Here is a 26269-nt window from a genome sequence, read left to right as displayed (position 1 = left end):
CCGGCTGAAGAAGATGGGGTAGCAGTGCTTCAAAAAGATGAATGGCCTTCTTCGCATGGCCAGGGTAAGTCTGCCACCTCCATGTGAGCCCCTCACATGCCCCTCACATCTCGAAGGTGACCTCCTACCTCGCCACTTTGCGGGTTGCCAACACCTGTCACGAGTCCCTCTCCCTCAACCTAATCTCCATGGTCACCCCAGTTTCTTCTCTGCTCCTCACATCCCTACTCAAGTCCCACTCATACCTCACCTCATCACCATCTGAACGGGCAGGACGCCTGCCCACACTCTCCCCCTCTGTGTCATTACAGGAAAAAAATCGAGCATAACAGGCGTGCACAGCCGCCCGGAGTAATGCCCGAGCTCAGGTGCCTCACACCCTTTGAGGAAAGAGCCCTTGAGCTGGCCGGGATGGAGCAAGACTGTGACTGTGAGAAGTGTGGGATACAGACAAAAGTGAGAACCCTCAAGACACACAGTCAATCTTCAAGCGTCATGTGAATAAACTTTGTCCCATCGTTTAACCCCAGGATGCGCTAATCCCTTTCAGGGCAATCATACGATCAGCCAGGACCATCCACACACCCCTTGGAGACCATGGAGATGAGCAGCTCCAAGGGAGACTTCTTGGGCAACACCATGGGAGAGGTGTCACATCTGTCACCCGCACCCTCCACCAGCGCAGATATTCACACCTCAGTGAGATTACGTAGTTAGGTAAGCCTCTGGTTCACTCACTGGTGAGCATCTCACAATCAAAGATCCACAGCAGACAGAGGACGGAACGTCCCAAGGAACTGACAGTTGGAGGGATGCTGGACCCCAAAGTCTGCTGAGCCTTGGCTGATGACATGCCCCCGTGTCTGGTTGTCCCAGAGCTGCTGAACGTGCTAAGGCAGAATTGTGGACATCAGGAAGGGATGACAGCATCTCTTTGCAAGGCCAACTGGGGGAGGCACTTTGATTTCTGTCTGAGGAGATGGTGCCATCATTCCAACACAACAAGGCCAACACCGTGAGGCTGGCGTCCGAAGTGGAGACCTTGGTGCAGGATATGCGCTCCTTGGCGGGGGATGTCCGCTCCATGGTTCAGCTCATGGCCTCCATGGTTGAGGGCATGATCTTCATGGTGAAGGTCTTCAACTGCAAGGTGCAGGCACTAGTGGGAACCCACAAGATTCAACATCAGAGGACAGTGGCCGGGGGGCTTCCGGATCTCACTCTAGCTGCTCATCTAACCCATAAGGAGCCCAGGGGCCGGATACACCTGGCGGGAAGAGGATCAGCAGGACCACAGTCTGGGGACCTCCACCCAGGGAACCCAGCTCATCTGTCACCCCCTCCCTGTGAGAAACACACCTCCAGTCCAGCACACTGAGGAGGACAGCACATCCATGCTGCCTGAAAGTAGGCCCGGTCCAGGGCCCCAGGAGACCCCCCGCCAAAGTCATCTCAGGCAACAGGGAGTGGCACGCTGCCTCAACCTCAGTGGTGGATCCTAAGGGTGCAACTAGATGTCGCGGGAGGGTGAGGAAGAGTAAGAAATTGTAGGCATCCACTGGGTACGGGTGAATCTAGGCACTAAGTAGATATGTCATCATTGTGATATAACTCTTGTATTAAACACTTTGTTCACCAGCAGATCCTCCACCCTGTCATTTCCTGACGCCATGCTTCGCGAGCCCTCTCACAAAACCGGCACTTCATCCCTGTGGAGCATGAGAGTGGCAGCGCTATGTCTCTCCCATCTCCCACATTGATGACTCTGTAAAGACACGCTGCTGCGAGCATAGGCCCCCCCACCTTCCCTGCCCGCATCACCACCACCACCAACCCCTCCCCCAGCATCAATGCTCAGGTCCCTCTTGTCTGCCACTCTATTACAGTGATGAGGAGGCCATAGACTGACAAAGTGTAGAGAGGTTGCCCGCCTCGGATGTTGGTTGGAGGAAAACACCAGGACCCCAGATCTAGGAGGGGCTGAAGCAGATGAGAGATCATCCAGTGTCTGTGAACCCCATGACAAGCCTGTTCATTGGCAGTACGCGTTCAGCTCTCTGTCAAGCATCGCTCAGTCCGCAATGAAAGTCATCATCATTCTCCCGCACAGTCCGGCCAATTCTTTTAGCACCCTGCCTATGAACATGGTCACCATCATGAGAACCTACCGCTGGTACCACATTACTGATGAGATGTCACAACCCATGGTGGGAGAGCTCTTCACTCCCAAGTCCTGGTTGTCCCCAAACCGAGAGGAGTTGAGGGTATTCCTAGCTCTTTGGCCCATGCGGGTCCTGACCATCGCCCGAGTTCCTTCCACCTCCTCCTCCACAGGTTGCCCTTCACTGTCCTCCTGGATCTCTTCCTTATCCGAGGAGATGTGTCACTCCCCATCTCCTCCTTGTCCAGCTGGTCACCCTTCTGTAGTGCCAAGTTGTGAAGAGCGCAGCAGACCATAATATATGGATGCACCCCATTCCTGAGTCCTCCTCTCTGCCCTTACAGCCTGATCTCTCATGGAACTCCACCCAGAAACCTCACAGTCACCCCAGTGCTGACCATCTGACCACCGACGCAGGCTTGGAGGGCCGAAAGGCCTGTTCCTGTGCTGTACTTTTCTTTGTTCTTTGTATTAACCTCTTCCCACGCTGGTACACTGCCCCTTGTGAATAGTGGAAGGGACATGCTGTTTGACATGATCCCTCAGTCTTTGGGATATACAGCGTACATACCTAGCATCACACTGGCACTGCAAGTCATATACCTCATTTGCTCATTTGTGTGATAGGCAAAGCATCTTTTACAGCTAACAGCCGCAGTCTATTAGGTGGTGAATACCACTTGTGTTGCTACTGCATGGTAACAAGTTAACATCGCAAAGGTGAAATTTGCACCACAGGTATCATTAGGTTCCTGTGAGCAGCTTTCTTAATGGCTGGGCAAAATTCTTCGCCTCACGATGCCGCAAACGTGAACCGCGATCGGGCTGAGAATCGGGCGTTCGGCCAAAATTGAGAACCACACCTGGTGCCGATTAGGCGCCATGCTCCAGTCCCTCGCTGGTGGCGATAACAAGGTTTGCAAGCATTTAAATGTGAATAGTGGGTTGGACATAGTATTGTCCGCCCTTCCGCGATGCTCCGCTCCTCTCAGGCAGAGGTCTCCCGGATGTGAATTACTACAAGTATTGACAAACGTGAACTGGGAGCCATGGCTGCAGAGGGGGAGCTGGGGGCTATAAAAACACTGAAAAACTGATGAAAACTGCCTGGCTTGCTGGGGGATGGTTGCCTGGGCCGGGGCAATAGCTGGTAGTGACTTGGTGCGAAGTTCAGGGAATTGGGGTGTCCCCCTCAGGACCGGGGTGACCTGGCTCAGACCACCATTGCTGCAGTCTGTCTTTTAAATGCACCCCTTCGGCCCTGCAGGCTCCTGGCTGCTCACACTTCTGAGTGCTGCCTATGTCCTTTAAATGCTCAGAAGGCCTCTGGTCATCTGGATGCTCACCCAGGCTGCCTCTTTAGACACCCTCATACTCCAGCTGTATCATCAAGGGTAAAGCTCAATCAGGAGCCCAGCAGGTGTTGGCACTCCTCAGAAGCGACGCCCCATTGCAAAGGAAGCAGGGGATCAGCAGAGCTCACCCCAGCCAGAGGACACCTGCGCTGCAGCCTTTGGAACCTCACAGTGAAACCCACTCGAATTGATCACCAGCTGTATCCTCCTGCTGTGGCTAGCAATGCTGACTACCTCTGCCAACAGCTCCCAGGTAGTGTTCAGGAGGGCAGGCTTGAGTCTGCGACCCCCTGGGGAAGAGGATATCCCTCTGCTCCTCACTGGCATGGAGCTGTGGGTTCATCTCGGACTCCCGACCTCGGGGACAGGTCTGATCTGAGCCATCTTGCTGGCTGGAGTGAGTTGTGGTAAGTGGAGCCCTTAAAAACAGCTCCAGTTACCAGGCTCTTTGGAGCTAAAACCGGCCCCAGCGATTTGAACCAATTCCCTGGGTTGGGAATTGCTCGGAATTCATGCCAGCAGAGTTCCGACTGATTAGCATATTCTGAATTGCACCCCAAGTAGCGCCCCCAAGGGAACGCGAACCGCACGTAATTCAGTCCCAACGTCAACACTTAGTCTCCCAAACGGAGAATTTCAGCAGCTGTTACAATGCAGGTGACCCCAAAATCCAGGCCATAGTGTTTCCACAGTAAATTAAGAGCCATTCATCTTTATGTAGTACACAAATGCATATAGGAACATTCCAGAAAGGTTGTGCACTATAGTTTAGAACCCTAGCACAGTGTAACAACAAGATAGATAACATATTTGCATATTCAGTGTTGATTCTGAATCTTTGAGTCTTCCTCCAAAATTCTAAAAAGTTGGATCATGCCTCCACTTGAATTTTATAATAAGGCTAGATGCATGCATGAGCACACAACCTTGCGTAAGAGTCCCTAAGCCAAATTACTAAGAAATTGCCATGAGGCAGATTTCCTTTTGCTGCATATGGAGTATCCATATCGGGAAACAACCCTTTAGCTAATCCCAGAAGCAAGGCAAAATTAACTCCTTGATAGAATCCATAATTTAGGACTTGATAAAAAATTCTCAATTTTAAAATTGTATTAAAACGCATAATAGCTCAGATATCTTTGGTAAATGTCACTCACCTTCTACATGTAAGGGGTTGTTTTTGGACTTTTAAAAATTTGTTCATGGGATAAAGGCCTACTTATTGCTCACCCCTGATTATAGGCCAAACTGGGTAAGATGGCAAATTCCGCTCCCTGAAGGACATTCGTGAACCAGATGGGTTTTTACAACAATCTGGTAGTTTCACAGTCACCATTACCCCCCCCCCCCCCCCCCCCCCCCCACCCCCCTCCAAACACTGCATCCCTCGCCATCTCTGGATTACTATTGCAGAAACATAACCACAATATTATTCTATCGAGTCAGGCCCTTTACCTCAACGTTCCCCATTTAGTGGCTTCACACACAGAAATGAAAAATAATTAACAAATATTTGACTTACGTTGACAATGGATTCTTTTGCTTGTGCCATATCTGAGATGACGCCATCAGTTAAAATAAGAAGGATAAAATATTGTGAACCATCCTTTACTGAGGCAGCATACCTGCAATAAGGATAAGAAGAACATGCTGGAATCTGAAAAGATACTGAAGCTTAGAAACTGCTTACTATTTTAATGGATGCCTAAGCCCATATAAAATACCTGGAAAATGTCGGAAGAACACATTAGTGCAAAAACGGTAATTTCTTGAGTTTAGATAATTTGTCCACTTACAGCAAGCATGGATCCAAATAGATTCCAGAGTGTGCAATGGAAGTGCAGATCCCAAATGCAGCAGGCTGCATCAAAAAATCAAACCAAGTGCAGAATCTTTGAAAATCTAAGGTCATTTCCATGTAGGCAACAAATATGTGGTACAGGGGATTGAGTACTGGGGATATCATCTAGCAATACAAAGTAGTATGGGTATACCACAGGAACTGCAGTGGTTCAAGAAGGTGGTTTACCATCACCTTCTCAAGGGCAATTAGGGATGGGGCAACACATGCTGGCCGAGCCAGCATTGCCCACACCCCATGAATGAATAAATTTAAAAAACCTCGGGCGTCATTCTCCGCCCCCCCGCCGGGTCGGAGATGGCCGTTGGCCGCCGTGAATCCCGCCCCCGCCCCCGCCGAAGTCTCCGCTCCCGGAGATTGGGCGGGGGCGGGAATCCGGCCGCGCCGGTTGGCGGGACCCTCCGCTGGATTCTCCGGCCTGGATGGGCCGAAGTCCCGCCCAGGAATTGCCTGTCCCGCCGACGTAAATCAAACCTGGTATTTACCGGCGGGACCAGGCGGCGTGGGCAGGCTCCGGGGTCCTGGGGGGGGGGGCGCGGGGCGATCTGACCCCGGGGGGTGCCCCACGGTGGCCTGGCCCGCGATCGGGGCCCACCGATCCGCGGGCGGGCCTGTGCCGTGGGGGCACTCTTTCCCTTCCGCCTCCGCTACGGCCTCCACTATGGCGGAGGCGGAAGAGACTCTCCCCACTGCGCATGCGCGGGAAACTGACAGCGGCCGCTGACGCTCCCGCGCATGCGCCGGGAAACTGACAACGGCCGCTGACGCTCCCGCGCATGTGCCGCATTTCCGCGCCAGCTGGCGGGGAAACAAACGCCATTTCCGCCAGCTGGCGGGGCGGAAATCCCTCCGGCGTCGGCCTAGCCCCTCAATGTTGGGGCTCGGCCCCCAAAGATGCGGAGCCTTCCGCACCTTTGGGCCGGCGCGATGCCCGTCTGATTGGCGCCGGCTTTGGCGCCAGTCGGCGGACATCCCGCCGTTGGGGGAGAATTTCGCCCCTCATGTGGTGCAAATTAGCTGGTTTCAGTCATGAACTATATTCCCTAAAGTTCACTCTATAAACACTCGTCAATGAAATCTGAAAATGAGAAATCACATTTTAACACCAACTGATATATTGTTTCAAATTTCAAATAAAGATGGCTTCAATGATTCAATGGCTTCAATGGTTCAATGAGTCAACCTTTCAAGGATCAATTCTGCTGACCATGTACAACCCCTGGTGGGACATACACAGCAATGGTGTGAGAGGAGTTTAGGATGTTGGCTGATAGATATGGTTCTGTGAGTATGACTACATCAAGCTATTGCTTGACAAAGTGGTGGCACAGGTCTACCAACGTTTCTTAGTTTTCAGAAAGGACTGGGCTGGGTGTGCCATCTCTATGTGCTGATTCAGTGCCCAGGTCGAAGCCAAATGGCCCACCTGCCCTTACTCTGCTCATTCCCTATAGTAGTTTGGTTCAACTGAATGACTTACCATTGAACCAGTGACATGGGGGGATGTTTGTGACATTTGGCACGGAGCCCGGACATAGGCAGCTGGAGTTTGTCAAGTCAGTCCCGAGCTTGGCAAGTAGCCACATGTCCCAAGAGCTGGGTGGTGAGTAAAGCCACCCTGGTGCTATCTTCACAACTAATGCAGCAGAAATATAAATCCAACTTGGGCAGTAAAATGAAGAAAATCGATCCTTCATAATCATATTAGTTACTTGAGCAGAGGGCAAATACTGCAGATCCAAAGTTCAAAGGCAACAAAAAGAGTGTAAAATAATTGAGAATGAAGGTTTTCGGGGAGAGGAGGGCAAAACTGCTTTCATTTTAAGTAGGTTGTATAAACTTGTAGAAAAAATGTACCACAAACATCCTGTGAGCCCACACACCTTTCATTGTCAGTGCACTAAATCTCCTTTCTGGGGGGTTCTGCTGGTAAACCATGTGACACAGCAGGTGGGCTGCGGGATGGGGTTGGGTAGTTTGCATATGACATCCAGCCAAAATGCTCCCAACTCCAAGAAATGGACTGGGCCATGAGCACAGGCAAGGGACAGACTAAGCTCTGACCACGCCAAGCATTTGCCACCATCACAACTCCACAGGAATGTTTGGGCTAAAGTAATGCATATTTTTGCCAGTCAAGTGACATATTGCTTTGGTGCTGTGTTGCAACTTTGCACGGAACACTGCTATTCTCAGGCTGAAACGGAACTGTGAATAAATAACACCATTCCAAGTTGAGGGCGACCCATGAACGATGCCACATGAGATTTACTCGTGACTCTTTTACTCCATTTCTAGCAAACTTTGAACTGACCACACGAGTAGGCAAATACCTTCACACATGGAAAGGTTTCCTCATCGGGTCAGAAAAACAAAACAGAAATACTTCCTGCATGACAACATGAAATATGCTTGCAAACCATGGTCAAGATTCTCAGCTGTCTACGTGGCGGAATGCAGACTCAATCCATTCAGTTATTCATAAATAAATAAAGGCACCAGTGACATTCTGTCTATTTACAATGAATTCTACTATTGCCACCCTCCTCCACCCCTCCCCAAACTGTCTTGTGCTACAAATAACGAGGGAGCGGAAAGATGTACAATACACACCTCACATATCTTGAATGTCCACATCTCATTGAATATCAGAGTAGACTCAATGGACCGAATGGCCTACTTCTGCTCCTACGTCTAATGGTCCTCACAATTGTGCAATTGCAATATGTGGTTGGTTATAGTTAAATACGCTGGTAACAAAACATCGTGCAGTTCAATAATGAAAAAAGTTGACATATGTCACGCTCTAATTATAAAAGTCTGAAGTACCTTGCTACATGATTAATTACAGGAGCAAAGTTGGTTGGTCCATAAAGTTGCACAGACTTTAGGCTCTGGTAGTAAGCTTCCATAACCCCTTCAATTCCTTGGCAATATGGATTATGAGGGTTTCCATTCTGCAAAAGCAAAAGGCCAGGGGATTAAATATATCACAGCTTATAAATTACGAAAAGGTTACAATTACATTTTGCATTTCAAGGAAAAAAATGTGAACTTACTTAAAAGAAGGAAACTCAAACACATTGGGCTGGATTCTCCGCCCCGCCGCGCCACTTTTCTGCCCCGACCCGCCGGCGGGATTCTCCATTACGCCAGCCAGTCAATGAGGTTTCCCATTGTGGGGTAGCCCCACGTCGTCGGGAAACCCCCGGGCGCTGGTGGAGAATCACGCCCAGGGATCCTCAAATTCTGATCAGGACTAAGATAGAATCCTCGCACGAAGACATCTAAAGTTTGGGCCCAAAGGTTCAATGGGACTTGTTCCGTCAGTGCCCTGATATCATCAGGGAACATCATGAGTAATTCCAGCCTAATACTGCTGTAGCCAACTGGGCTTCGGGTGGGATGGCGCTGACTACTGACTTTCCATTCGGAATGTGGCACTCCATAAAATCCAGCTTCATGATGCCACAAAATATTTAGCTTGGGAGATGAGATAGTAAACAGGGGGCTAGATTCTCCGATTTTGAGGCCATGTCCGGAGGATGTGTCTGGTTTTATGACAAAAATGTTGGTGTCACCCCCGCACGGATCCTCTGACCGGTGAGGGGCTAGCAGCCTTGCCACGTAAAACGCACGGCTCTCCTGATAAAAATGCCTGGAGAATTGCCAGGTCTGTGGCCGTGCATACGCATGGCGACGACTTGCAGTGGTCGCGCCGTACAACAGCTGGCCCTACTTCCAGATTGTGTCCCCCTGGACACCCCCTGGACACCCCCCCACCAGTCCCCTCAGCCCTCGCCAAAGCTCCCCCGGCCAACAGCACGGCCCAGGCCCGACTGTGGCAGCGCTGGACGTAGTCCGCAGCTGCCAAGCCATGTTCAAGAAAACTGTGAGCACACGTGCATCACGCAGTTGGGAATTCGGTCCATCGGGGACGGGGCATCGGGGAAGGCCTTCAGGTAACGTTGATGACGGCGTTTTGAATGGGGCGGAGAATCCGAAAACAGTTCGTAAACAGGGATTCGCCGCCTGATCGACGATTACGATATCAGCGTCAGGCAATGGAGAATCCGCCCAGGGTCACATTAAAGCACTCCAAAGTCTTCACTTGTAGCTTCAGGTGGAAATTACATTCAATCATGTTCAGAAAGGTAAGCACTAGTTCTGCTCAAGTTAAATGTTAAAATAGTAGCTTCATAATCACATAAATGAAAACCTACACAGAACGTTCAAATGCTTGCAGCTAAAAAAGCTTAACCAACTAGTTAGCCCCCGATACTGGCACGTTATTTGAATCAGAACATGCCTGCAAGATAATTTGATGTTACAAGATATTAGAAGAATAAAATCTTCATTCCAGGTGTATGGCTATTTATTTGTCTCATTTCCATTTTTATTCATCTGTAATACTGGCCGTGCACCTGCCATTTTAAAAAAGGTCGAAACCCAAAGTCCACTCACATGTCCAAAATCCAACTGGTCTTAATAATGAGCTAAATAATTAGTGTGGATTTATATAGTTCCATGAAGTGATACTAGTGCATGAAGAATTAAGTTCACATTGGCGTTTGAATAGAAATTAAATCATTTATATTTCTTATGGAACCAATTTCATAACAGACAATAATTGCTGTACTGCTACAAAACAAACTCAGCCGTTTTACAGCAGTTTTACCAGAACTGGAGCCAGCTGTACGAAGTTGAAGTTGAGGGTTCAAAAAGACAGTTGGTAGAATAGTAAATTTCAACTTTTACATTCAGTGTTTCTTATCTCAGCTTTACTTGTTGTGATAACCCTCACAAGGATCATGGGGAATCACTTATCGTTCCCCCTGTGGGGCACATGGAGTACGGGTACCCATGGTAATGGGCGGAGGCCCACCCAGTTGGGACTCATTACCGAGCATTGTAAATGCTGTCCCAGACCCGAACCCAGCAGTTTGGTTAGTCCCGGGCTGGGACACTTGGATTGAACACTGCGGGTGTGGCTTTGCTTTTGAGTTCAGAATAAATGTGCTTAAACCTTCCTCTTTGGGTCGCCTGGATTACTACACTGGCGATGAGGAGCAATAACGGGTTCTGGACTCAGGAAATCGAAGTGGTCACCCTCAGGAAATTGAAGTGGACACAGGAACCATTGTCTCCACCATTCGCAATAGAGCTTGAGGCACCTCCGAGGGGCCATTGTTCCCGTGAGCTGCATGACACGAGGGCCATGCTGACCACATACACGGGGGAGAGGCTGATTTGTTTTTCAGCTTGGGGAGATTAAGGCATTGCTGGGTGGAGCCAAGGAATGCAGAGAGACATTTTGGAAGGGGAGTTGCTTTCTGATCTGCCTGATGCTGAGTCTGCAATTCCCCCACAGAAAGATAGATTGAGGTCTGATTGTTTCCTTTCTTGTTGTTTAATGGGAAATTGAGTAGTAATGCTTAAGGGGCGATTTTGAGTTGTTCTTTTTGGGTGCGAAGTTAAGAAATTTAATATTGCATCCATTAAAAATACTCAAACCCTATTTCTTCATGCATTCACTCCTGGGGCAAATCATTCTTTCCGCACAGTCTTACAAATAAACTAAAATATTGGGCTTTCTGTGCAGTATCCTATCTATTGTTGGGGTCTGGTCTGAGATCGCAATCAGCTATCTTTCACTTTATGTGGCTGGAATGAATTTCTGTTCCCACGAATAATGATCCATTAACTAGCAGTAAATCTGTGAAACTTAACAAACAACAGGGAAAACAAAATAATGAGTTAAGAGTCATCAATGTATACCTTCTGCGATTGAAAAAAAAACACTTGCAAAGAAATCATCTCACCAAAGCAAATTCATGTGAAATTCTCCCATCTGGAGGCAACTTGGCACCAAATCCTAAGGCTGGGAACATCTTGTCACTGTCATAATCCTGAATGATTTCTCCTACAGCTTTCAATGCCATGGCATAAGTATTAAGTTGATAAGGGTTCATATAATGGAGAGAGGTTGGTTGAGCAGGGTGACCTATTTGAAAATATGATTTAAACACAAACAATCAGACAAAAAATTATATTGAAAACATAGCTGTGTTAAACTTGGCAAGATTTTTGTCCATCAGTTGCGAATAAAATAATATTTAGAAATTCAAGCTAATTCCAAAATGAATTATGAGGTTAGATTACTTTTTTTTAGACAGAGGTTTGGTGTGCTATTGCAATCAATGATTGAAGCAGAATTCATAATCTCTTTTAAAAGGAGAGCGGATATATATTTTACAAAGAAAAAATGAAAGGGGACGAGAGATGAGATTAAATAAATATTTTTCAGAGAACTGACACAGGCATAATGGTCCCAAAGGCCTTGACCTATGCTAATAATTATAAAGGCCGTGGCCAGAATTCTCCAGCCATTCGCTGATAGCAGCATTCTCTGGTCCCATCAGCAGTGTACTCCCGTCCACAGGCTTTCCGGTGGCGTGGAGTGACTTCAATGGGAAATCCCATTGACAGCAGCGGGAACAGAGAATCCTGCCACCAGCAACCAGTGCGTTGCCTCCTGCCGCCAAGATACACGTGGCTGGGGGGACTGAAGAATCCAACTCCATGGCATGTTATCAATATGCATCATGAAGATATCACATTGCATTGTCACACTGTCGGCTAAGGGTGAGATCCTGTGGCCTCCCCGCAGTGGGTTTCCCGGAGGCGGGAGGCGGCCTACTGTTCGATCCATTGAATGCCCCCCATGCTGCCAGGAAACCCGCGCGGAAGGGGTGCTCCATCAGCGGGACCGTAAGATCCCGCACGTGTGAACAGCCCGAGGTCTTAAAATTAAAACAAAACTTTAAAACTGAACAGAAGACAACATTGGCTGGAATTTTCCTGCCGTTTCCGCCAGTGAGATCTTCCAGTCCCGATGACAATGAGCCCCCACCAAGGGTTCTCTGGCGGTGGGGGCGCAACCCTGCTGACAGGGGCAGGATCAGAAGATCCAACCACCAGCCAATGGTGGGCCAGTTCTGCCACCTCAAAACTCTGCAGAGCCAGGGAAAATTCTGCCCATTGCGTATTACGCAGAGAATAATAACATTGATGACTGTATTGTGATTCGCTGCTGCACCACTGCAAAGTTCATCGTATGACCATCGAGAATTTGAAAACTTAATGTTACCCTCTGTGCGAATGACATTTCTCTTTTACTTATAGTATCTCCAGCTTATGAAGCTACAGGAATAATAAATATTGCAAACTTTATTATTTGCTGCAATGACAACCCAGAGGCGAAATGTATTTGAAGATGTAAGCAACTTTAAGAAACAATGATCCAGGCCAAACTAAGTTGAGGTATTAGTTTTGGATCTCAGATACTTGTTCTTCCCTAATGACTCAGAAATCAATTTACTTCATTTAAAAATGTAATGCCTTGAGCTGAGAATCCAAAGAATGAAATTTCAATTCCACCATGATAATTGGAACATTTGAGTTTAGTTTTTTTTTAAATTCTGGAAAACAAGGCTGGTCGTAGTAAAAGTGACTGCAAAATTGACCACAATGTTGTGAAAGCCCAACTTCCCTCTCAGGAAGCAAGCTTGGCTTCTTATCCAGGCCTTGCCGAGATGTAGCCCCAGTCTCACATCAACGTGGTTGACTCTTAACCTACCCTGATTCAAACCACTGCTACTTTCTCAGAGCAGCGAGGGACCGGCAGTATATTCTGGCTTCACAAGTTAATTAATTTTTTAAAACTCAAAGCTCTATTGTAATTTCACAGTGCTTTAACCTAATTAAAAATTCATATAAAATATTGCTGTATTGCTCTGCATGATTTTTTAAAAATTAGTTCATCGAACGTGGGCGTCGCAAGCTGTGCCCGCATTTATTGCCCATCCCTAATTGCCCTTGAGGGGTCAGTTAAGAGTCAACCATATTTCTTTTTAAAAATAAATTTAGAGTACCCAATTCATTTTTTCCAATTAAGGGGCAATTTAGCGTGTCCAATCCACCTACCCTGTAGATCTTTGGGTTGTGGGGGCGAAACCCACGCAAACATGGGAGAATGTGCAAACTCCACACGGACAATGAGGACCTCGGCACCAATGGGACCTCGGCACCATGAGGCAGCAGTGCTAAACACTGCACCACCGTGCTGCCGTGAATCACATTTCTGTGGGTTTGGAGTCACATGTAGGCCAGACCAGGTAAGGACGACAGATTTTCTTCCCTAAAGGACATTAGTGAACCAGATGTGTTTTTACGACAATCGACAATGGTTTCATAGTCGCTATTAGACTGTTAATTCCAGATTGTTTTTTTATTGAATTCAAATTTCACCAACGGCAGTTGCGGGATTTGAACCTGGCTCCCCAGAGCATTATCCTGGGTCTTTGGTTTACTAGTCCAGTGACAATATCACTATGCCACCGCCTATAGACGAAGAGTCGCATTTCTATTACAGAAATATCTCAACCTTTCATTTCAACATAGGATTATGGTGGGATCTTCCAGTCCCACTGACGGCGTACCCTCGCCATGGTTTCCTGGCGGTGTGCGGGGGATTCTATGGGAAATCCCATTGATAGCGGATCTTAATGGTTGCCCACCTCTCACTGCTGAGAAACATGCCTGTGGGGAGCCACAAATTCTCCCCCTAGATTTTTCACCCATAATCCTGATCAGGTAGAAAAATTAGCCCATTACAACTGCAGGGCATCATTGTTCAATGCAATGAAAATATTTCTATCCCAGTACCCCTATTATATGTAAAATAATTTCTCAGTGAAATAGACTTTAATAACAGCGCAAGTCAACTAAAACAATTTAATTATTTCAATCAAGCACCTTTTGACTTACTGAATATTGGACATTTATATAAAAGAAGAGTATTAATTAAGTGCTTTTAAGCTCTTAAACCTTGGGTGTACCAAGTATTAAACTCTACACTATGAATATAATTTTCTCAAACATTTATGATAACAAATTCCATTTTCCTCCCTTTGTTTTTAATGCAGTGCAGAATTTCACCAGAGTTTGCTCATCTAAATACCATTAATAGATTGTGCACAAATTGATATGCTCTCTGAGCTGATGCCAGTTAAAATCGCTGGAGCAATTAAAACAAGATTTCATCTTATTTTAATTAGGTAAATAGAATAACAACTGACAAGGTAATTATACTTATTTGAAAAAGACCTGTCAGCTATTTAATTTGCTGGGTATAATTCTGCATTTCCCAAGGGAAATAATGATTCAAAAATAAATTTTACTTTTTAGTCGAATTATAATTGTACAACAATAAAACATGTGGTTCATTGGGGTGCGGATTCTAACACTTAATAAAAAATGAGAACCGAGGTTTCAAATCCAGACTTTTGGGTTGCCAGAAACATGGATACCCATCTAATGTTGTTGAAGGTACGTGGCTAACAGGTTTTAATGAAATCTTCACCATAGTTCTGCTGGTTCTTCTTCATCCTTGTCCTTGTTGGGATGCAGTTCTATGGCAGTGGTCACTCTCAGATACACCACACCAATGGCCATTATTCATGTTTCTGGCTTGACAACGAATATTGGCAGGACATTTGATCATGTGGGGAGTAGAAATCATAGTCTCACTCAATCCCTTCAACAGTGTACACAACACTGCACGGTGGTGCAGTGGTTAGCACTGCTGCCTCACGACGCTGAGGTCCCAGATTCGATCCTGGATCTGGGTCACTGTCCGTGTGGAGTTTGCACATTCTCCCCGTTTTTGCGTGGGTTTCGCCCCCACCACCCAAAGATGCGCAGGTTAGGTGGATTCACCATGCTAAATTGCCCCTTCATTGGAAAAAATGAATTGGGTACTCTAAATTTAAAAAAAAACAGCCTACACAACTGCACATTTAAAACATGGGTCACCAGATAACAATGACGAGAAATAATAACTGGGGACTCAATTCCAGCCTCGTCTGTCTGGAGTATGGATGTTCTCCCCGCGTCTCTGTGGGTTTCCTCCAGGTGCCCCGGTTACCTCCCACAGTCCAAAGATGTGCAGATTAGGTGGATTGGCCATGCTAAATTGCCCCTTAGTGTCCAAAGTTGTGCATGTTTGGTGGGGTTACAGGGTTATGGGGACAGGGTGGGGGAGTGTACCTAGATAGGGTGCTCTTTCAGAGGGTCGGTGCAGGCCTTCTTCTGCACTCTAGGGATTCTATTCTTCTATGATCAACTCCACCTCCTTAACCCAAAGATTAGTTGGAACATCTCTGTAGACGCGTTGGGTTCCAATAAATGGCGACCAGGGACTAACGACAGTGGATGTTTATCAACAGTAACTGAGCAGCTCTTACATGCTGTGTCTTTGCCCATGCTCCAGAAGAACTCGTGCGCTCCCAACACGTAAATCCTTTTGTACCCCCATAATTATCCACGTGACCACCCGGTCTACAATCTCCATGATCATCTCAGCTGAAATCAAGGCTTAATATCATCACTCATTCCCAGAACTATTTTGAGAGACGACTGTGTGGTGGTCTGCACCTCAGTCAGTGAGTTAGGATAAAATAAAGTCCTACTTGACTCTACTTCTCCAGACTGGATGGTACCCATTTTAATGAGAATGCCATTGACATCTGATCGAGATCAATGTGTTGAGCGCCTTAACCATACCACAAACCTGGATCTATGCCTGTCTTTCTGCCCATTGACAACTCTATTGAATCATTACATTGAACTTGAAGGATCTTCATCAAGAACTTTCAGTTAGCCTTGTTTCACCCATCTCCTGGGTCACATAGAATTGTCTCCATGATGCCATGATGAACCTACAACCAAACATGATTCCATTTAATTCTCTAGCAATCAGCCACAATCTTGGAACCCCATTACTTTCATTCATAAAATATAAGCAACCAGACCACCACTGCAAAATATCCAATAACATCTCAATGTTCTAATACATTTAGAGTGGCTGTTTTAGTTACACAGAACCCCCACCATGTACGATTTAAAATTGTAATATAGATAGAAATGAGGCACACAATTTAGCAAACTAACGAGGATCATTAATAAACATGCCCATGGTTAGAAATCTCTTTCACAATACAAACCTTGCCTCTGTTAGGGGCCGAAGGGTTGGGTGTTCTATTCTTGAGGCTTGATTTGCTAATTTGGGACTCTCTTCTCTAATTTTATTTGGATTTCTGCACATATGTAAGTTTCCTGCCCCTTATTGTCAGATTTTCTGGAATCGCTGAATTCGTGCCATTGAGGTCCGCCATACAGGTTTTCTGCATCTGATGCACATATTGAATATTTTCATTCCAACTCAGCTTCATGCTTTGTGATGCCCTTACTATCTGTTCCCTGAATGGCTTGTTGTTCTCATGATCTGATTTCCAACCTTTGCCATGTTTGCTTAGGCTGGTCCTGGCCTTTTCTCTGCATACAGAACTGTAATTTAGGCAACCTTGCTGTTTGTGCTTCTTGGCATCTTTAATATCAACATCTTTTCAAAGTTCCCTTCACACGCCTTCTCCCTTGACCCCCCTCCCCATCCCCCCCCCCCCCCCCCCCCCCCCCATGCCCACTGTGCCATCTGGTTCCAGGTACTCTATCTCTATGCCAGTAATCTGATTTTAGCAGTCGACAAAGTGGCCCTTGCAATCCACAAGAATCAAAGTTTTTGGGCAGCATGGTAGCACAAGTGGATAGCATGTGGCTTCACAGCTCTCGGGTCCCAGGTTTGATTCCCCGCTGGGTCACTGTCTGTGCGGAGTCAGCACGTTCTCCCCGTGTCTGTGTGGGTTTCCTCCGGGTGCTCTAGTTTCATCCCACAGTCCAAAGACGTGCAGGTTAGGTGCATTGGCCATGATAAATTGCCCTTAGTGACCAAAAAGGTTAGATGGGGTTATTGGGTTGCGGGGATAGGGTGGAAGTGAGGGCTTAAGTGGGTCGGTGTAGACTAGATGGGCCGACCGGCCTCCTTCTGCACTGTATGTTCTATGTTCTATGTTCATGGAGTCAGTCAATGAGGCCTGGGTGATAACTAATGTTCCCTTGTTTGAGTGTTGATCCTGGGAGACAGGACAATGGGAAACTTGACATAACCATGCTACAGCAGTCACAACTTCAACAAGAACTATACGTCTGTGGGAACAGGGGTAATATATTTTAATAAAAGATAAAATCATCGCCCATATCATGTTATTCTGATCTACCAAAAGCAGAATATTCTCAAACATATGATAAGACCATGGGACAGGATTCTCCGGCCTCCCAGTGGCAGGATTCTCTGTTCCCGCAGCTGTAAATGGGAATTCCCATTGAAGCCACCCCATGCCACCGGGAAACCCGTGGGGGAAGTGTGCTGCTGGTGGGACCAGAGAATCCTGCCGCCAGCGAACGGCCAGAGAATTTCAGCCCATATAACCGCTGGTACATTCTTTTCTGAACTTCAATATTAATGCTGGCTTCCTACAATCAAGATATTTTCTGCTGCACCTCTAGTACAGACATGAGATTATTGCATCAGAATATGAGTTATGTGTTATTCGGGAGAGGATCAAGTTCCCTCCAGGGTCACATGTGAGCATCAGCTCAGTGGTAGCAGTCTTACCTCCAAGTCCAAAGTTTTATCATATCATATATAATTTACAGTGCTGAAGGAGGCCATTCGGCCCATCGAGTCTGCACCGGCCCTTGGAAAGAGCACCCTACAGAAGCCCACACCTCCACTCTATCCCCATAACCCAGTAACCCCACTGAACCTTTTTTTTGGGCACTCAGGGCAATCCACTTAACTCGCACATCTTTGGATTGTGGGAGGAACCGGAGCACCCGGAGGAAACCCATGCAGACATGGGGAGAACATGCAGACTCCGCACAGACAGTGACCCAAGCCGGAAATCGAACCTGGGACCCTGGAGCTGTGAAGCAACTGTGCTAACCACTATGCTACCGTGCTGCCCATCCAAGTTTTGGATACAAGCCTCAATTGAGCAAATGATCCAGGCTGTCACTGCCATTGTTTTGGAAGAGATGTTAAATCACAAACTGATCTGCCCTCACAGGTGTTTGTGAAAGATGTTTGGCATGATTTGAGGAACATCAGGCATAAACTTCCAGTATCCAAGCTTCCATGCACCGCTGAACAAACACTTTTGGAAGGGATTTAACTGTCATTCACTGTTTGTGCAGCCCTGCTGTCCAAAAATTGGCTACTACATTTTCCTCTATTGCACTACGTTTCAAAAATACCTCATTGGTTCTGAAGTGTCTTCGGCTCAGGTTGTGAAAAGTGCTATATAAATGCCTGTTCTTTGTTTCTTCAGCATAGTTAATTATGTTGAACTAGACACATCTAATTGACAGCAACATGTCACTTGTTTTAAATTGGCATTCACACTACATGAACCTTTACTTCTCCAGTTGTGATCTACAAATATTACGGGTGCAATTCAGTGACCCCGTTGCTCCAGGTACGGATCTGGGCGCGACAGGCGAATCGCATGAGAGCCCCAAATCTGGCTCCACCTAATGGCTCATTTAAATACCCAGCCTTCGGATTCACATCAAAGAAAGGTAAGTGCAATGAAATCATACTCTTGAGTGATTGGAATGCACTTAGTGTTTGGAATGCACTTACATCTCTTTGATGTGGTCAATGTTTACAAACATTGGGGTTTCACCACTTAGGCCACTGAACCATGAAGGGAGATGAATGAATCAAAGCTGCAGGTGGTTTGTGGAAGCCGTGAATCACAGACCACTACTGGAAAGCTTTGACTGGCTTGGAGCTAATGGATGTGTGGAATCCAGACACAGGCACAGCTGCTCTCCTTCAAGGAATGGACATGTGAAGCTGCAAGATAAATATTACATCTATAATTTTTCTCACTGCCCCTGTCTGGACTGCTCTCTAGCGTCCGATTTTTAAGTGTACCAGTTTAGAAAGCTAAGGCAAACACAAGATCATCTGGTAAAATTCATAAACATGACAACAGCAAAATCACAACCAAAATTAATGTGCTTCTGCTCCGGGGGTCTTTTATCACACACTTGATGACAAATTGATAAAAGTCTAACGCCCGGCTGCCCTTTTTTCCCCGTGCAATGGCCGCCAAATCACAAGGACAACATAAAATCTTGATGAACCAGTGTTTTGATGGCCTTAATTGGCCCTGTAATTGTCGGCGGGTACAACTCTGACTCTCGCACACATCTGCCAACCTCAGTGTTGCACATGCGCGCAATGACGTCGGGACACATGCCCAATGCCATTTCACACAATTTTCCATGCGTTTGGGCAGGATGCCTGCCTGACTTCGGATCCAGACCCTGGTCTTCAGAGTGACTTTAGTTTCACATGTACAATTCTTCAATGCCTTCTAGCATACAGGAAGGTTGATAAGATTACAATTTATTTTGATCACAAAAAAGGTACATGAGTTAAAACAACAACTTGTTATCAATGTGCTGTGAGGCTTGAGTATAAAGTGTCATCTTTATAAAACATACCTCTCTGATAAAGTCTTTAATAGTAACAGATTTGGAATTCTTTTTAAACTGTAAAATTCAGAAATGCATTAGACTACTGTGCTGAAATACTGCTTTCCTAGATTAAATATTAATTTGGAAACACTCAGCAAGTCGATCTTAAGGTTTATGTTTTAATTCACAGACTCTTTGCCAGATGAACCTAACCTTTAGCATAACATATTTCTTTTCTCTTCAGATGTTGCCTCACCTTGAGTGTTTCTATCATGTTCTGTTTTTATTTCAAATTTCTAGCCTCAGCAGTATTGTGTTTTTGCGAAAAATTATTTTGCATGGGCAAAAAGAGCAGGTGGGCATGAAGGTTTTATCAATGTGTCATCAAGTGCAGGATAAAAGACCCCTGGAGCATACGCAGGTTCATTTTATTTGTGATTTTGCTGCTGTCATATTTCTGAGTTTTGCCAGATTACCTTTTGATTGTATTTCTAAACTGGTTCAATCTTATATATCAATGTAAACATGCAATTTTCTTCACTGGAGAGAATCTGTCACAATATTAACAATAAATGTGCAAGAATCACCAATATGAAATAACTCTATGGAAACTCTATATCACGCTAAGGAAAAGAAAATCATATTTTGACAATATTCTACAAATCTATTGTCTGCACTCCGTTGGTGTTACTGGCACTGAACAAGATACTGGGGGTAGGATTTTCCCTGTGGGTTTCTGAATCCATTGTCAGGCTGAAATGTGGGTCAGTAATGCACATTGTGTGGGAAACAGTCACTCATTGGCCCAGATCTTCTGGTCAGTATCAGAGAGGAAGCGTATGATGCTGATTGTGATTTTAAACCGCTCACAAGATTCTCGCCAGCGAGATCTCATGCTGCAATAATCCCTGCCCCCCCGCCAATCATGTAATGGGATTCCCACCAAGCAATGACAGGATCTCCATTTAAATACATCTGAATATAATTAGTGGGCTTTCCTGCTGTATCGTTCTTTGTACATTCAGATCTCCCCCCCCGCCCCCACTCTCCTCTCCCCCCCCCCCTCCCCCCCCCCCGACGTCACATCGGCAAGGTTAACAACAGGTCTGGAGCAATGTGAACCAGGTGAAAGGAACCCACCAGGTTAAGTTCAGCCCTGAGAGAGGGGTGGAGAGTGACAAAACCCAGGTAGTGTCAGGGGACAGTGCCAAGGGGAGGGGGGGGGTCTTCCTTTGGAGAGGTCAATGGGGAGGTGTTCCCCATGTCTATCGGGAGGGTGGGGCTGGGTTCCTGTGTGACTGTGTGAGGGGGAAGGGGCGATATGTTTTCATTTTTATGTCGGAAAATTTGGAGCATCCTTTAAAAAAGGTGCCCCGATCTCTGGAAGACCGATGTTGCCCGCGGAGTGGGCTCTCCAGCTTCCCAGCAACCTCATAACGCTTTCCTCGTCTGAGCCAACTCTTTCAAATAAAAATGGAAAATTCCACCCACAGTCCTTAGAGCCTGTCTTCATCTCATTGACTTGCATTCTTTTCAATGGAGCTGTTAGCCTCTGAAACTGTACAGCCTCACCCCATTGGCAGTGTTAGCTCCCCCTACCCTGGAAATGTCACCTGTCCTCACCCCCAACAATGCTCATCCCCACCCCCAACAATGTATACCCCACCCCTACAATGCTCACCCCCACCCCCAACAATGTACACCCTCCTCACCCCCAACAATGTACACCCTCCTCACCCCCAACAATGTACACCCTCCTCACCCCCAACAATGTACACCCTCCTCACGTCCAACAATGTACACCCTCCTCACCCCAACAATGTACACCCTCCTCACCCCAACAATGCTCAACCCCACCCCCAACAATGTACACCCTCCTCACCCCCAACAATGTACACCCTCCTCACCCCCAACAATGTACACCCTCCTCACGTCCAACAATGTACACCCTCCTCACCCCAACAATGCTCAACCCCACCCCCACCAATGTACACCCTCCTCACCCCCAACAATGTACACCCCCACCCCCAACAATGTACACCCTCCTCACCCCCAACAATGTACACCCCCACCCCCAACAATGTACACCCTCCTCACGCCCAACAATGTACACCCTCCTCACCCGCAACAATGTACACCCTCCTCACCCCAACAATGCTCAACCCCACCCCCAACAATGTACACCCTCCTCACCCCCAACAATGTACACCCCCACCTTCAACAATGTACACCCTCCTCACCCCCAACAATGTACACCCCCACCCCCAACAATGTACACCCTCCTCACCCCCAATAATGTACACCCTCCTCACCCCAACAAGGTACACCCTCCTCACCCTCAACAATGTACACCCCCACCCTCAACAATGTACACCCTCCTCACGCCCAACAATGTACACCCCTCCTCACCCCCAACAATGCTCACCCCCACCCCCAGCAATGTACACCCTCCTCACCCCCAACAATGTACACCCTCCTCACCCCCAACAATGCACACCCTCCCCACGCCCAACAATGTACACCCTCCTCACCCCCAACAATGTACACCCCCAACAATGTACACCCTCCTCACCCGCAACAATGCACACCCTCACCCCCAACAATGTACACCCTCCTCACCCCCAACAATGTACACCCCCACCCTCAACAATGTACACCCATGCCCTCAACAATGTACACCCCCACCCCTAACAATGTACATCCTCCTCACGCCCAACAATGCTCACCCCATCCCAACAATGTACACCCTCCTCACCCCCAACAATGTACACCCCACCCTCAACAATGTCCACCCCCACCCCCAACAATGCACACCCTCACCCCCAACAATGTACACCCTCCTCACCCCCAACAATGTACACCCCCACCCCCAACAATGTACACCCTCACCCCCAACAATGTACACCCTCCTCACCCCCAACAATGTACACCCTCCTCACCCCCAACAATGTACACCCTCCTCACCCCCAACAATGTACACCCCACCCCCAAAAATGTACTCCCCTCTTCATCGCCAACAATGCTCACCCCCACCCCCAACAATGTACACCCCCACCCCAAACATTGAACACCCTCCACACCCCCAACAATGTACACCCCTCCTCACCTCTAAAAATGCTCACCCCACCCCCAACAATGTACACCCTCCTAACCCCCAACAATGTACACCCCACCCCCAACAATGTACACCCTCCTCACCCCCAACAATGTACACCCTCCTCACCCCCAACAATGTACACCCTCCTCACCCCCAACAATGTACACCCACCCCCAAAAATGTACTCCCCTCCTCATCCCCAACAATGCTCACCCCCACCCCCAACAATGTACACCCCCACCCCAAACATTGAACACCCTCCACACCCCCAACAATGTACACCCCTCCTCACCCCTAAAAATGCTCACCCCACCCCCAACAATGTACACCCTCCTAACCCCCAACAATGTACACCCCACCCCCAACAATGTACACCCTCCTCACCCCCAACAATGTAAACCCCCACCCCAACAATGTACACCGTGCTCACCCCCAACAATGTACACCCCGCCCCCAAAAATGTACTCCCTTCCTCATCCCCAACAATGCTCACTCCCACCCCCAACAATGTACACCCCCACCCCAAACATTGTACACCCTCCACACCCCCAACAATGTACACCCCTCCTCACCCCTAAAAATGCTCACCCCCACCCCCAACAATGTACACCCTCCTAACCCCCAACAATGTACACCCCACCCCCAACAATGTACACCCTCCTCACCCCCAACAATGTAAACCCCCACCCCAACAATGTACACCCTGCTCACCCCCAAAAATGTACACCCCTCCTCACCCCCAACAATGCTCACCCCACCACAACAATGTACACCTCTCTGCATCCCCAACAATGCCCACTGGCCCCTCCAAACAATACTCACCATCTCACTTCCTAGCAATGCTCCCTCCTGACAATATTCACTCCCTCCCTCACTTCCAAAATTGTTAACCACCTTCCCTCACCCCTCCACAATGTTTACACTCTCTTAACCCCTGGCATTGGTCACCCCCCCTTAATCCACTCACCCCACTAAAATGCTCTTCCCAACCCTAACCTCCATTCTGCCCAACTATGCTGTCTCTTTTGACATCGGCCAGACAGGAACCAGTGATCCTTGAAGCTGAAGGGGGAGTGAGGCTGATCTCTGTCCGGGATGCAGGAGAGACTGAACATTGCCGGGATAGCATTAACATTGTGAGAGGACGTCATATGAGAACAAGACGCAATTGATCCATTGGCCATCGCTTCGAGGGCCTCGAACAAGTGGAGAGGGATTGTGAGTAGGGGGTGGAGCACAGGCTATCTTTGTACACTGATGATCTTGTGCTGTATGTAAGAGACCCAGGGACAGTGATGGGTGATATTGGAGAGGTTGGTTCCTTTTTGGGATTGAAGGTGAATGTTGGGAAAAGTGAGTATTTTGTGGGTGGTCCCTCGAGGGTTGAGCTGAGGTGAAGAGGCTGTGCTGGGACTAGCTTTCACTATCTGGGGGTCCAGGTGGCGTTGGACTGGGTGCGGCTTTGCAAGCTGAACTTCACTAGTTTGGCGAGTAAGGTGAGGGCAGATTTGCAGAGGTGGGACAGCCTTCGATTGTCTGTGGAGGGCCGGGTGCATGCGATTAAGATGAATATTGTGCCAAGATTTGTGTTCTTGTTTCAGTGCCTTCCTGTCAAAATCATTTTTCCAGGGTCTGGAGGCGGTTCTAACGGGGTATATATGGGAGGAGTGACTGCCTCAGATTCGGAGGGGGACTTACAGAGGGAGTGGCAGGTGGAGTTGGGGGGCATGTTGACGCTGCCAAACCTGTTTTACTACTGGGCAGCCAATGCAGAGAAGGTGTTGGGTTGGTTCAGGGACCGGCATGTTGGGTTGGTTCAGGGACCGGCATGTTGGCTGTGTAAGGATGGAATTAAGATCATGTAAGGAGTCGCACCAGGAGGAGTTGGTGACGGCTACTCTGCTGTTTGCTCCAACAAAGTATTCATCAAATCCGGTGGTTACCTTCTCGTTAAATATATGGTGGCAACTCCGCCAGCATTTCAAGCTGTGGCGGGCGTCAAGGTGGTCTGCTATCTGCGGGAATCATTTGGTTCCGCCTGGGAAACCTGATGCCACTTTGGGAGCTGGAAATGGAAGGGGCTGTAGCAGGTACAGGATTTATTTTTGGAGGGTCGGTTTGCTTACTGGGAGGAGCTTAGGGGGAGGGCAGGCCTTGGTGGGGTAGATATGTTCAGGTACTTCCTGGTGCGCAATTGGGTCCGGCAGATGTTTTCGACATTCCCGGTGGCACCGCCATCCACTTTGCTGGGAAAGATTGTTTCCTGGGTGAGGCCGGAGTAGGGCAGCGTGTCCGGGATATACGGACGGATCATGGGGGAGGAGCAGGCCTCAGTGGAGGAGATGAAGGCTAGGTGGGAGGAGGAGCTGGGTCACATCTTAGAGGAGGAGGTGTGCAGTGAGTCTCTCTGTAGGGTGAATGCTACGTCATCCTGCGCAAGGTTAAGTTTGATACAACTCAAGGCCGTATTCAGGGCATATCTCACCCAGGGTAGAATGTGTTGCTTTTTTGAGGGGGTTGAGGAGAGGTGTGAGCACTGCTCGAGAGGGCTAGCCGTGCACACATTTTCTAGTCATACCCCAAGTTAGTGGGTTTTTGGGGGTCTTTTTTAATACCATATCGGCAATTTTAAATGTGGATTTGGAGCCCTGTCCATTAGTTGTAATTTTCGGGGGTATTGGGCCAGCTGGAATTGAGGATGGGTGTGATGGCGGATGTGTTGGCTATTGCCTCCTTGCTGGCTTGGCAGTCGATCCTGCTGAGTTGGAGGTAGGTGGCACCGCCCAGTGCTGCAGCATGGCTGGGTGACTTGATGGAGCTTTTGTATCTCGAGAAGATTAAGTTTGCGATGAGGGGAGCGATTAACGGGTTCCATTGCAGATGATGACTGTTTATATTGCATTTCAAGGATCTGGCCACTGTTAGCTGTTAGAGAGATCGTTCTGTTGGGGAGGGGGGAGGCTATAATTGTTGAGGGGGATTTGTTTTTGGTTGGTATGGTTTGTTGAGGTGGTTGATACATGCTTTATTGTTTGACTGTTACTCGTGTATAAAATGTTAAAAACTCAGTTATAAAACCCCATTGTTGCGAGGTAGTGATGCTTAGCAGGGTGGTGAAAATTGGCAGGATCGAGCATGCGGAGGGCAGCAGGGTGGGGGAAGGGGGCAGGTTAAACATCGCTGGCATGGGGACTGAACAATGCTCCAGCTGCGACACTTCAGCTGATTTACTTAAGAGTATGCTGGTTTCATGCCTGCTCTGAAAATATTAAGTAAATCCATGTAAAATCCAGAGAATGTATAGCACCAACAGCCCAAGTCTCTCTGATTCTGGCTATCTGATCTCA

The 26269-nt window shown here is 47.7% G+C and overlaps 1 protein-coding gene across 2 annotated transcripts in view; it reads right to left on the bottom strand.

Moving 5' to 3' along the window:
• LOC140388059 (copine-8) overlaps positions 1 to 26269 on the bottom strand; it is a 544832-nt gene that overhangs the window by 40775 nt on the left and 477788 nt on the right. For both annotated transcript variants that reach the window (XR_011934073.1, XM_072471659.1), the window contains exons 15-17: positions 11200 to 11381; positions 8207 to 8334; positions 5039 to 5141 (exon numbers count right to left, since the gene is read on the bottom strand). Coding sequence is in view for 1 of the 2 variants with exons in the window: in XM_072471659.1 (XP_072327760.1) it covers positions 5039 to 5141; positions 8207 to 8334; positions 11200 to 11381 (413 nt within the window). In the remaining variant the exon portion in view is untranslated. The remainder of the gene's footprint in view (positions 1 to 5038; positions 5142 to 8206; positions 8335 to 11199; positions 11382 to 26269) is intronic.

Source organism: Scyliorhinus torazame, chromosome 13 (genome assembly GCF_047496885.1).
Source record: "Scyliorhinus torazame isolate Kashiwa2021f chromosome 13, sScyTor2.1, whole genome shotgun sequence".
NCBI classification, from domain to species: domain Eukaryota; kingdom Metazoa; phylum Chordata; class Chondrichthyes; order Carcharhiniformes; family Scyliorhinidae; genus Scyliorhinus; species Scyliorhinus torazame.
Note: the sequence above shows the minus strand (reverse complement) of the source record. Positions and strands in the feature narration are given on the sequence as shown.